Source organism: Streptopelia decaocto (genome assembly GCF_964273445.1).
Source record: "Streptopelia decaocto genome assembly, chromosome: 2".
In the NCBI taxonomy this organism is placed as follows: domain Eukaryota; kingdom Metazoa; phylum Chordata; class Aves; order Columbiformes; family Columbidae; genus Streptopelia; species Streptopelia decaocto.
In genome coordinates, this window is record NC_138655.1 from 44739437 (window position 1) to 44753318 (window position 13882).

Here is a 13882-nt window from a genome sequence, read left to right on the forward strand (position 1 = left end):
TGTAAAAAAGTTGAAGGAATTTGTGGTTTCTGTGTTTGCAAAATTTCCACTTGTTTCAATACAAAGCATTCAGTCACTTTTGCAATGGAAATGTCACCCCTGGCCACCCAAAGCTCCCGACCCCACAGTTTGTGTGTTAAGGTTTAGAGCAAGTGAAAGGGTTTGAAGTGGGAATGGAACTGGGTCTTCAACTTAAATTATTACATATTTTTGTCAACACAGAGAAAACATGATCACAGTTAAAAAACAGAGAACGAATCCTCTAATAAAGATTCCTCCCTGTACTCCCTCTCAAGTGGATGTTTCAGGTCTGATTTCTACCAGCTTTTCACACCCCCTTTTCTGTTATAATAATGTATATAAATGAATTAGACATGATCAGCTAAGATGTTGCTGTGCCAGCACTGAGAAAACATTGCTTTAGAAAATCTAGGAAATGGTAGGTCTCGTGGGAATAAGTTCACTGCACAAGTCAACAGCTCTTCACTGAAAAGGACAACTTTTAAACCACTTTCAGAGATGGAGGCTTTCTGCTCCCATTGGCCACCCTTGGCAAGAAAGCAACTGCATCAGGGGGATAAAGGTAAAATAACATCCAAGTTGCACACTCACCAAATTTCAAGATCTGTCTAGAGCCTGCTGAAAACAAGCTCAAACTCACTCTGTTACTCTATTAAAAGTGAAACAAGTGGTATTTAAATACATTTAATATAAAAACTGAAAACATGACTATATGATTTTTTTATACTAGTAGAATCACTCGGTGTCTTGAGAATTTGTTATACTAGATGTTATTTCAAGATCAATTCTAGAGAATTGTACATAGCACTTTTAAAAATCCAAGTACAAATAGAACGCAAAACACCTTACTCAAATGACATCAAACACCACTTGTCCATAACTGATGAATGAGGAAATAAACAAAACCCTGTGGCTAGCCCTCAGTGGCAATATCACTCATAAGAAGCTATAATAAACTGATTCTACTTTTCCCACCTTTTTTTTAAACAAGCACAAATATAATACTGTTGTGAGATAAGAATGTCTGTTGGCTTTCTACCTCATATGGCCACCTAGACAATATAATACTGACTGTATTTGTATCATCATTGATTGAATAATATTATCTTCGATGCAGAAGTCTTGATGCAACTGCCAAGCTTCAAGCAAGAACCCAATGTAAACAGCAAAACCATTTTAGACATTGCGACTGGAATGATTGATTTTGGATTTAATTTTCCAAGGCTATGAAATATTAGTACCAAATAAAATGCACAAGATACTTTAATCTTTCATATTCACAAAAGAGTGAATCTTAAGAAGACTAAGCCACGCTTATCATGTGCAGAGGTGTTTATCACAATGTACCATAACAGAGTTTGTTCTTGTTGATATAGGTGAAGTGCCAAGTTCACTGATTTATGCTGCTAATTTTTATAGGGCTGGTCTTTTACAACTGGTGGGAATGTTTCAGTATTTGGTACTGGCTGAAGGGCTCCCCTGGGATCTAAAAAGAGTTCCACTATGGCATTAACCAGAGCACAGTGCTTAAAAAAATTTATCTTTGACAGGGTTTTAAAATGTTTCAAAAGCGTCCAAGAGATCAGGTAGCAGCTCAGTCTCAGATTTCTGCTAATTTGAGACAGGATATGTATTTTCTAGAAAGTCAGGCTGTATAGCAGTATGCCTTTCCCCACATCACTAGGTTAAAGCTGCTTGATTAAATAAGATTGACTGAGCTCTATAATTCCAATGAATAGGATTTTTTCCCACTTAATATTGGAAATGGTTTGTCTGAATGCTACTATCCTTTGAAGTCATAGTTATCCATACCTGTAATTAAATTCAGTCACTTATAACATTTCCACTATATACATAGTTATACACACATACATTATTGTTGAAAAAACTTTTTCTTTGCATGTGACCTTATCTATAAGTGACGACTGCAACAAAAAAGAAGAACACTTGTTTTTCTGGCTGTCAGTGTTTAAGAATCTCTATATGGCTCAAGTTTTTAACAAGGCTATTGAGAAAATGAATGTAACCTGAGGGGCAATGTTAGGAGAATTTTTATGAGCAGCTATTTGGTGTTTATAGTACTCTGGGTATTGCTGTTTATTTGCTTTTCACATCCATTTATTCTGCTTTAGCTGCTAGAGACATTGGGACAGATGCTTCAGAAACACCTAACAGCTTTTAACCCTGAACACTGGCAGCTGCTTTCACAAGGTCCACACTTTAACATCCAAATTCTAGTGTCATCATAAGTTGCAAAGCCCATTAAAATGGGCATATAAATAAGGCGGTCTAGCATAAAACATGGCATACAAAATCCAGCAACACCAATTCCTGCTAAAGCTGGCGCAGGCTAGTTCACTGGTTTTGCTTATGTGACCAGGATCCTGCTCCCAGCTTGAAGTGCCCATTTGATAGTAGACCTCTGGCTGCCTTTAGTTCTGGCTTTGAGGAAGAGACTCAGTTTGCAGAGCAGAGTCAGACCCCTATTTTGATTTCTCCTCCCTTCCTGGCCCTGTTGCCCCATGGTTCAGTGTCACTGTGGGACGGACAGTATGGTCTCCCTGCCATCTTTGCAGCAGGGCACTGCACTCTCACAGAAGTCAGAAATGTAGATTCTGCAGCTTCAGATGAGAAAGAAGGGAGAAGGAAACCTGTGGTCTGTCATTTCCTGGGCAAATGTTCAGAATAACAGGCTACTTCATAAAAATAGCTGCTGTCTGTGTTCCTGAAGAAAAACACAATTGCTGAACTTGGCATTAAACTCACTGCTGCAACTGTGAGGTTGGCATGTGTGAGGAACAACCTGAACACAGGCCAGTAGGGAGTTTACAGACCTTCTTGCCTTATCTCTGAATTGCCAGACTCCAGCTAGTGGCTGAGTGCCTTGCACTTCAGATTGGGGCATTTTAAACTTCCACGACACATCTGAGGACACCTCTCTGGTTAAGCAGCTGGTGGATTGCTTTCTTTGATGTTTGCCTGACTCCCGTTTCACACACTAGAGTACATGTTCCAGTCTCACCAGGAATGATTGACTTCTGTTATCCTCAGAAGACTCAAGCATTCTCAGGAATTTAACTCAAGTCTCCTGAAATGTAATCTGATTCCTTATCTACTGGCTAAGGTTTCTCTGTATTGGCTAATATATTTGTCATCATCTCCAGGGATGTAAAGCCAATATCCTCACTCTTACAGTCAACAAAGGAAGAAGATAAAAAAAGGTGGTGGCTTAATAGGAACCGTCAGGACTAGGACCATATTTGAAACAGAGTATTAGAAATGATTTAGAGACATTCCTAGGCATCCTAACACAGGTTAAAAGAAGAAACAGCATCTTCACATACACTCAGGCAGCACGAGGTGCACTGCAACTGAAATATACATTGCAAGGATTCATTCCCAAATGCTTCTAAATTATAATGATACTTACTTGAGAGGAGAGAGAGAAGGATATTGCACTCAACTTTGCAAACTGACCTGTAGATAACAAAGGATAGAAAACAAGAAGATGAAAAATTAAGCGAGTGAGCAGCCAGTGGATTATTCTGAAGAAAGCCATGCATGAGCCTAGAAATAAAGGGAGCAATTACAGACCCAGAAAACAAACCCAGTGAAAAGTGCCTTACACAACACATCTAGAAAAGGACTGTAACAAGAACACAACCAGTAGCAGATGTGAGAGGATAAGAACTGTTAGCATTTACACTTGTGTATTAGGTGTGTTTTTTTTCTGGTACAGATATTTGTTATTTACAACATGCTGTCAAAAAAAAAAAAAAAAGAGAGAGAGAAAGAAGCCTCCTTTGAGGTTCCCTGTCCCAGATTTCCTTGTGTATCTTGCGTTTTCTGCTCATAGTTTAATACTAATTTAGAATTTAGTTTCAAAATCTCGCTTGGAGACAAGGTGACACAAAATAACGAGAGTGGGTTTTGACCGACAGTCTTCCATTCTACACTATATCTACATGTTTTTCTAGATGTGCTGCTTTTACACAAAGTGAGACATTTATTAACAGAAAATGGTTACCATACTGTGATTGAGGTTACCATTCTGTAACTTCAGTAGGAGTTCCTCCTCGCAGATCTTTTCAGCTGACAATTGCATTATGATAGCTGCAGCCACCAGATTTTTTTTTTGGCTATCCAGATGAATGCAGCGTACGTGTGAGTACAAATAGTAAAATAGCCTGTAATAAATCCCAGTGGTTGGGTGGAAAATGATAATAGCTGATCTGGCCACTGTTCAGTTGGATATCCTAAACAGAAATTTCCCCATTTCCCTCTGTTGTTGCAGGTAGAAAGTTGTATCTTTATCTTTTGAGACTAGTCAGTGATACTAGCAGAAGAAGGAATCGAATAGCAAACCACCAAAAATTAACTACAAAGCACACAGAACCAGCCACAGCCAAAGCACATGTCTCAGGATCAATATGTGACACTATCCAACCAACTCCTAATTATCCTAGTGGTGTCTTCTAACTTATACCTACTCTTGGTTGCTTTAAACCCATTCCATAATAGAAAGGGCATCAGCCATACTGGGAAGGACTTATCACATGTTGCATGCCTTGGGTATGTGGTTATCAACTAAAAATAGTTTCCACTTACAAGTCACTACTGTAAAATCATTGCCTGATAGGAGCTGACAATCTCACAGACAGTAAAGTACATAAGGAAATTTCTTTTGGAAAAATGCTAATGCTGATAAACAAAATTTGTCTAGAACAAGGACTTTCTGTTTCCTCATTTTTGAAAGAAAAAAGCCTTTCTCTCTTTCTGGTGTGTTTTTCTTTTTTTTCCCAATGGAAACCAATCACGTAAAACAATGGGGAACAAAGTTCACCTGGGTGTCATCTTGGCTGACCTAAATTCAAAGGAGTTTTACTCTGACATCAATAGGGAGATTTCCTCCCCTTCCTCTGGGAATGCTGTCAGAAGACAGTAGAAAAGCTCTATTTTGACTGAAGCAAGCATAAAACCCAGTTCTACTGAGCGACTTGCATAACTTCTACTGCATGAATGCCCTCGTTTTGCAGTGCACACACATACTCAATTTTGTGCATGTAAAAAATCCTATTGTAACTTGTGAAACTCATGTAACACTGTTGCCACATATTGCACTTCCATAGTGTAAACAAAGTACAGTCAAATTTGTCTGTCATTCTTTCTGGACAAAATGGAATTCTTACCAGCAATAATAACAAATATTATTTGATGCTTGACAGCTGTCACTATTGAGGTACTTCTTCTTTACATCTGACAATTACTCCCCATTACCTCAGCAGTAGCTGCTCATCCTGTTCAAAAGTTTAAAGGCTGTCATTTTTGCCATCTCCTATCTTGGATGAAAAATTGTGACCAAAAAACCCGTGTCGCCCACTGTTGCCTTAGTAGACAGCCCAGAACAATTCTGTTCCTGCCATCATGTCCTTAAAGACCTTTGCAACGAAATGACTTTTGGCAGGCTACCAGGGGCATGAAGCAGACCTAGGTAAACAACAAAAAAAGATACATCAACCTCAAAACCACCTGCAATTTTTATATGAGTCAATGAACTTTCACAAGACTAATTTATCTTAGCAGCTTTACAGAAAAGAAGACCAAAAGAGCAGCCATTCTTCATTAGATCACAAGCCTGTCAGTCCCAGATTCTTGGCTCCAAAGTGACTGGCAGCGAACACACAGGAAAACTATCAGAAAAAAAGGCCAGATTTTGTTAGCTCCCAGCAATCAGCAGTTTAAAGAATTCCTGTCCAGAAGGTGCTTTTAAACCTCATTTCCATACACCTGACCTCTCAGTACATGTTTAATCCTTCCTCTTTAGCCCATTTACACTTTTTGGTCTCTGTTATATTCTGTAGCGACGAGTTCCAAATTTTATTTGATCACCATGTGAGAAAAGAGTTATTTTTACTTGCTTCAGCTCTGCTCCCAAATAACTGAACTGGTTGTGCCATCCTACTGACATTACTACCAACATTGTAAGAAGTAATTAATTTTATATGAGGATGATCCAAGTCAGAATAACTTAAAGTACTGGTGATAGTCCATTACACCACATAGAAGTGGAGACGGTTACATAGACAGGACAGGGTATCTACAGAATTCCAGCTCCTCCTGGCAAATTTGCTTTACTCAGACTCTTAAACAAATGCCCTTTGAAAACTACTGAGGGTGTTTAATGACAAGTCTCCTATACCAGGTGCTTGTTGAATACTTAGTCTTCTGGGACACAATTCATTTCAGACCTTTTCCTCCCCTTCCAGATTCTGATAATGACAATAACACACAGACTGCACTTGAGCTTCAGTTCACACTGGAAAAAACATTCTGAATGTTTTTCGCTACTGGAGAAAAAAAAAAAAATTCTAAATATTGCAGGAACTCAGCTTGACACCCCCAACCAGTCTCTGTGGTATGGGGGAATGAGGTCTGAGTGACTTGTTAGGCGCTGGCAGAGGACAAGAAGCTCATGGCCAATTCTGTCCCACCTCCTGCCCTGGTAAGCTTATGGGCTAGTGTTGTGTGCCTCAGGCAGTGTGGTCTTTCTGGATACACACAAAGGCATGAGTGTCTGTGGAAGAAAACAACAGCAGGTTTTGGAATGTGGCTGCTCTAGTAACTGAGATCACACCCCAGAGCTCAGGAGAGGTTACGAAGGGCACTGGCCAGCTATGGTGCATTATTGTTTCTCACTCATGGAGATTTATGGGCAGCTGGTGTCCTTCTCCCACCTGGTATGCCTCATCCTGCAGCTTCTGCTTCAGGTACTCCTCCATTTTCAGTTCATTCTCCAGCTGCCGGACAGAGTCGTTCTCATAATTTTCATCATCTGCTCTGACATAGGGGTCTCCATCTTCTGTAACCCTAAAGACAATTATTAATAAATAGCCTCCTGAGATGAGTGACATTCAGAGTCAATAAAACTTCTCTTCTTTGTAAGCTATGAGGAGAGTAGGATACTTTTAGTCACACCACATGCTCCATTGGTTAGTGCTTTCCTGGCAGTGGAAAACACTTCTGCTATTTCCCCTCTCCACTGGTCTGGTATTAACGATGTAGACCAAAGAGCATATTCTGCTGAAGGCATTTTGGGAGTACAGTCCTAAAGAAATGAGTAAGAAAAGTTCTCAACAACTTGATACAAAGAGGTTGAACTAAAAATAACTGTAAATATGCCTACTGTCTTTGATAGGAAGATTCAGGTTCTAAAAATAAATTAGTTTGTTGATCAACTGAATTGATCAATAAAAAGCATTGTCTTTTCCATTTAAAAACCTCTCTTTTTCCAGTGGACTTCAACAGGCCCCTCTGTCTGGATAAGCAGGGAACAGGACTGCAGGGCACATGAGGGAGCACAGCTGTCCCACAGCCTCCTGCTGCCCAAGTGTGCCAGGCTGGATGCGACACCTTGTTCCTGAGGGCAACGCTAGTTCTGGCCATTATTGTTTACAGTGCTCACTACCATCTAACCATGACACTGTCCTCGCTTGGATTTACGCATTTTCTTTGGTAATCAAATACAGTTGAGGGGAAGAGAAAATACTACACGCTGCATATTGTTTTCAATGAAAATAATGCGGTTAAGGTGGCGAATTGAGCAGGTACCCACATGTCACTGCGGAGGGAGCCGGTGGCAGCAGCGCTGTGGACGTACCCTGGCTTCCGGGCATGGATCTGTGCCAGGAAAGCCTTCTCGGACGTGGGGGATGGAACGAGGTCATCAAAGTGAGTCCGACCAAATTCAGAATCCACATTGCTTTCTGTCTCACTGCCCACTTCTGTGAAACAAAAGGAAATACATGGTTCCATTTAACTTTCACAAGAGTACGTATACTTGCCTATTTGCCACCTCCTCATAGCGAATAACTGTACATTATTCTACATATATCTGCAGAGCTGACAGTTTTCTTCTTGTGCTAAGCTAGAATAGTGAAGCTTTTGCTTGTCTGGGCTACTAGGTAGGATGTTTTTACGAGAAGACTACAGAGTGCACATTACAATGGGTCCTATATGTTCTATACTGAACAAAATTTCTAAAGAGTGAAATCCCACTCCATATAGAATCACAAGCTTCTCAAAGCTTTTCAATGTATCCACCTGCACCTCTACATCCATGGCTTTCAGAACTGCTGTGTTCCTGAAGCTGTTATTTAGGCTTTTTTTTTTCTTCTAAAATCATAAAAAGCTTTGACGATACATTACACTATTTTTTTTGTTGGTTCATATTTTCCTACCTCCCATTTTTTCAAATATGTGGGAAATGTCAATGTGGTGACTACCCACCCTCATTAGCCATACTCACCAGAATTGAGTTCTTTTACCAAAGAAGACATGGTGTTGGTGATTGAATCTGCTGCCACCAGCAAATCATTTCTCAAGTTTCGTCTTGCACCTGAAGCAAGAGACAGACAAAACACAGTGTTAATATTCTTCACCAGACACATGTTTTCCTGTTGAAAACAGTTCTAACCCTGCTGAAAGCTGCCATTGTGATACTTCAGGGTATCAAAGTCCTCACGAGGGACACGTGCAGAGGAGTCCTCTGCAGAATGGCCTCATTTACTTTTGCTGCATGCAGGAGCAGAAGCCTACTCTCATGCTTCATTTAATCACAATGCCAGATATGTGGAGATTATTCATTGCCATCCAGCTTGCATTTGTGTGGTGACACCAGCAGACCAGGCCTGGAAGATTAAATCCAGTGTGAACTCATTTAATATGCCTGTGGGGGAGGAGAGGAGAAATGAAGTGTTTTCTCTAAGTTCCCACAGCTCTGTTTAATGACACCATTATTGCCAGGTATTTGCCAGATAATTATGGCAAGTGTTGAAGAAACATACTTGACCTCATCAAGACTGATATGGATTTTTCTTCTCTACTCCCTCTCAGCCTCTCCTGTAGATCAAAGACTTTCTTGTATATTCCATAATTCACTTTCTCTTTTTTTTGTTGTTGTTGTTAATAAAAGAAACACTATTGCCTCTCTAAACAGCCCCAGGCAGCTTTTAGACTCTTTCTAATAATGGATATAGAAGTGCTTCCCTGCTGAACGTGGCAATATTCCCTTAACCATCAATCATGAAATATTCTTGGGAGCTGCATGAAACACTCCTTCCCCAGGAGCAGGCTGTGGGTAACGTGCTTAATTCCTCCAAATCCCAAACATAGCTCCTATTGTAGCTGAATAATCAATATATCCCACAGAATCTCTGATCTTCCAGACTGGATTATTCAGAGAATTTGGCAGGATTTGACTGCTGTAGATTCTTTAAAACTACCTGAATGTAAAACAATACATTTAAAAACACTTCCCAAGTTTAAAAGAGTTTTGTTTTGTTTTTTTTTTTTGTAAATACATCCATTAGCAAATTGTTACTGGAATGCAAATTGAAGTAGTTAATCTCTCTCTTACATACACACACAAAGACTCAGACAACCACTCCCTCTCTAAAGTTGTCTCAATTTTGTATCTCTGAACTATTGCAAACATTATGAAAGATGAAAAAAAACCCAAACCAAAGACATGAGAAACAGTGCTTTAACCACAACTTGTCTGCATTAGGCAGATCTCTGTTGGTGCAGCACAGAACTGAGACACAATCTCTCAGCCCACTCCCCCCTCACAAATTTGTATGTCAGGATGTGACAGAGCGTCTGGCTTCAAGTTCTTTGGGTTTGACCTTCCCATCTAGAGAATATGGTAAATAATGACATAAAGCTAAATATTTATCAAATGCATCCATTTTAAAATGTGATCACTTGCCCTTTTATATTGCTTTTTCTTTTGAATAGAACACATTTATATACTTAAAAAGCATTTGCCTGAGGCAGCCTGAGTATTATTTATGGTTATTTTACTGTAGCCACTACATTATTTCTTATTCTTAGCTCTGGAAGAAACTGTCTTGTAACAGCATAGGGTTTAGTGGTCCATATTTTTTGCCTGTCTCAATTTTTTTCACGGTATAAAGGAAAAGATATCTGGTCTGTTTGCCACAGAAAATGAGCAGCAACCTGGTATGTTTGGACTAGGAATTATGCCTTACTAAGACATGTTCAATACATGAATTAACTAGCATTTTAGTAGAAAGTTCTTGATTGCATTATAGATACAACCTCCCCATGCAAATCAAGGGGAAGGGTGCATGAGATTGAACTGGGCTTTTGAGAACAAACGCTTCCACTGTGGCAGAGGAGCTTCAGAGCTCCACTTACATTTGGTTTGTACTTCTGAAGCAGGGCAAACATTTATTAAAATGAAAGGATTGCAGTGATGTAAATACTTTAGGAGAGAGCAGATTAGAAAAAGGAGGAGTATTTTTTCATTCAGATCACAGAGACTATTTACTGAGTATTCAACATAATTGTTTAATCTGTGGCCTTAGAAATTCAAAACAGTCTAAAATTTGTTGTTACTTGAGAAGACAGTGGAAAGAGGAATGAGCAACACGGTGCAGCCGACGGCAGTTTTCTGGCAAAGCAAAGGAAGGGTTCACCTAGACTTCTTGCCTCGATTCCTGTCTAGCCTAGCTGGATCCTTCCCAGAGGCCCAAAGCAAAAGGACAATGGACAACAGTTGCAAGACACATCAAGGGATGTTCCAGTCAGATATATGGACAAAAAATTCACACAGTACGCATGGTCAAACACTGGAACAGAGGCTGTGGAAATTGCACGCTGGGAGCCAACCACAGCTCGACTGGCTAATGTCCTGAATGATCTGATCTCACCTTGAAGCTGGCTTTCTTGGAGCAGGAGGACATGGTGACTCACAAGAGCCCTTTCCACCCAAACTAATTCTGTGATTGTATCATCTATTCCTAGCAAAGTCTTTACTTAAAACCAAACACACCGACGTCTTGCTGAAGCAATAGCAATTCTTCTTATCAGTAACAGAGTACTGATAACTGGTCTGACCATCTTGCATCAAAATTCCCTCTTATCACAACATCCATTAACTGGCATAATGGTCCAGTTTCTGCTTACCTGCTCACTGACAGCAAAATCTGGTGCCTGACAAAGTTGATTTTCAACAGTCAAACACAGTTTTCGCAGCTTTTTTTTTGGTTTGGTTTGTTTCATTGCACGCAACTCAGAAGGCTCAAGGTCATTTAGTCATTAACCACAAGAAATAACGATTCTTCAAACAGTTTCCGAGTACCTCAGACAAGCTACTAATGAGACTTACTCTGTGCAAAGGCTTCCTGCACATCTCCTCCCACCCCAGTCAGGGAGTCCTGGGGTGCGTGGGTTGGGGTGGAGCAGGCAGAGGCAGACCTGATGGGCATTGGAATCGGTCGACTGATAGTGTGGCTGGGTGAGGAACGTGGAGAACCTGCTCCTTGGGTCTGCAAAACAATCACAAAGAGTTAAACAGGTCTTTGCAAAAGCCCTTGCCTGCAGTCCTTGTCGCCCATCCCTCAGCTTAAAGGCATCATGCTGTTTGTAGATCAGTTGGGTAATGTTAATTTTGCTAAAAGAAATATACTGAAGTCGGTTGTTAGTGGACAGCAAGGCTTCTGTGCAACAAAATAGTAAGTAGGAAAATATGAGTCAAGATCTGACTTCCTTTAAGCATGGGAAAATGTCAGACAGCTAAATTAAAAAAAAAAAAAGTCCAACTTAATAAGCATCAAAGTATAGACCTTCTCTCTGCCCTCTTTTCTCTCTTACCTTCCCCCCTCCCACCTAGTTCGCATGCATGTTTGATAAAACATAACCCATTCAGGCTGCGAGAAGGGGCAAGATGCTGGCACTGAGGTTGCTTTTGGTGGGGGCACGGGACTGAAACAGCCCCTTTCATCCGAGCGCTGCTGTGGGAGCCGGTCACAGCCCTGCCCTCCGCCTCCCTGCAGGAGAAGTTCACAGCACATGCAACCTCTCAGTCACATAAAGGCTGACACTTGCAATAAATAAAATAGCTTTATGCTTTTTTATTCAGAGCTAGAGAACTATTTTGAGCCGCTATTAAATCACACGCTATTAAATGGTTCATTCTACAGGATACACTCGGGCGCTCCCAAAACATAGTGGGGACAGGGCAATATAAACTCCTGCTACGGGTTCAGCTGTTGGAAGTGAAAATGTTTTAACACCAGTCATATAAAATGTCATGCTGTTAGCACCTCACAGTTAGTATCACTTAGCTGAAAATTCAAGCGGACTTTACAAAACAGTAATTTTTACAAAAGCAGCTGGATGAGTGACACCAAAAGACACGGGGCACTTTTCCTTGACTATTTCAAACCCTCTGGGAATGTGCATTCACATAAGGAAAAACGAATGCTGGAGCCCACACTAAACTGCATGGGGCTTTTGACTGAAAACCTGTGTTTGGTAGATGCCAAGGATGGATGGAGCTGGCTTGAGTGCTGTTAAAGGGGAATGGCAACACACACGCCTGTTTTTTTACAGTGAAAAGTAACCTGAAGATTGGTGTTTCCCTCATCCTGTCCTTATATCGAGAATTCAGGAGGATTTCTTAACTCGTCCTATGGTATTTATTTTGATTCCTGCAGTGGCTGCCACTGAAGCCCTGATACAGTTTGGCAAATATGTACTAAAAAAGACAATAGCAGACCATTGCAGGAGGAGTGCAGCATTGCCCTTGAGATTTTTATACATTCCTGCTCTGAACCACAAATATAGCTTAGAATACTAAGCTATTTGTTCTTCTCTCCTATCACCCCTTTCTAAGAGACATTATCACCAGAGAGACATCAAGGGCAAATTAAGTTTATGAGGAATAAGCACATTACTGATGGGAGAATGGAGGATTTAATACTCATAATTTCTTTAATGATTGGGTTTAGAACATTTAAATGATGGATGAAAGGGAAGTCGAATATGTAAAGGGCAGATGCTCTCCTGTTTCTGGAATTGTCTATCTCCACTCCAGCAGAAATGCAGATCTCTGGTCCTCTAGAGGCACAGAGCAACCTGGAGATGCTCCAAGGTCCTTGGAGGTCACACCTCCTGCACATGAGGCAGAGAATCCGGGATCTACAGCTATCTCCTTTCACACCCTGATGGAGCAAGTTTCATCCTCTGTGAAACAAATTTGCAAAAGAACTTCTGGTTCCCAGCTCCTTTTTTCACTTGCCCTTTTTCCTCAGCTCCCCTTCACCTCTGATCTTGGTTTGGGGGAACACCAACAACAGTGGGAACTTCCAGAGAAGATGAGAACAAAATGGACAAAATTTGCTTCCTATAGTCAAGTCACATTCAAGGAATGAACTTCAGAATAGGCATTCCATTTACTAAAAATAACAGAAGCCTGCCAGTACTCCTTTGCTGAATTTTCCCACAGAGAAATGTAAAAGCCGCTGTGCACCAGCGCTTACCCTTGTGTCTGCTTTGCAGCTATGACTGAGATCTTGTGTTTATGACAAATAGTGCTCTCTTATCTGTAGCTTTCAGTGCTAGAAGAAACTGTTTGAGAAGCACAAGGAGATGAAGCATTTGGAGACTTCGGTCCAGCAAGGACTCCTCTCTTTTTTATACTATCAGAGCAATATCAGACAGAACTAATGAACAGCAAGTTGAAACAGGAGGATATTAGAGAATGACTGATCTCAGAGAGGTGAACACTTTATTATACAGGGTGTTTCAAAAAGATGGACCCAATTTCAATTCCAATTTTGTTGAAATTGGGTCCATCTTTTTGAAAGACTCTGTATTTTATTCATCCAGATCCATCTCAGCCCAAGTTTGTGGGAATGGAGTGCTATTAGGATTGCATCCCTGCTTGGTGGTTATCAGGAGGAATGTGGTTTTCACAGGCTAGTGCTAATAGCCTGAAACCTGCTAAGATAATCAGTAGCGACTTCTTGGTAATCTCAGCGATGAAATGGAGCAC

The 13882-nt window shown here is 40.6% G+C and overlaps 1 protein-coding gene across 24 annotated transcripts in view; it reads right to left on the reverse strand.

Moving 5' to 3' along the window:
- The window catches only part of DTNA (dystrobrevin alpha), a 230317-nt gene that overhangs the window by 6814 nt on the left and 209621 nt on the right, over nucleotides 1-13882 (reverse strand). For 22 of the 24 annotated variants that reach the window (XM_082043803.1, XM_082043805.1, XM_082043791.1 and 19 more), the window contains 5 exons: nucleotides 11213-11372; nucleotides 8327-8416; nucleotides 7634-7802; nucleotides 6756-6888; nucleotides 3452-3498 (listed from right to left, as the gene is read on the reverse strand). In XM_082043803.1, the coding sequence (XP_081899929.1) occupies nucleotides 3481-3498; nucleotides 6756-6888; nucleotides 7634-7802; nucleotides 8327-8416; nucleotides 11213-11372 (570 nt within the window). In that variant the 3' untranslated portion in view covers nucleotides 3452-3480. The remainder of the gene's footprint in view (nucleotides 1-3451; nucleotides 3499-6755; nucleotides 6889-7633; nucleotides 7803-8326; nucleotides 8417-11212; nucleotides 11373-13882) is intronic. The other 2 variants (XM_082043811.1, XM_082043804.1) reach the window with 2 other exon arrangements.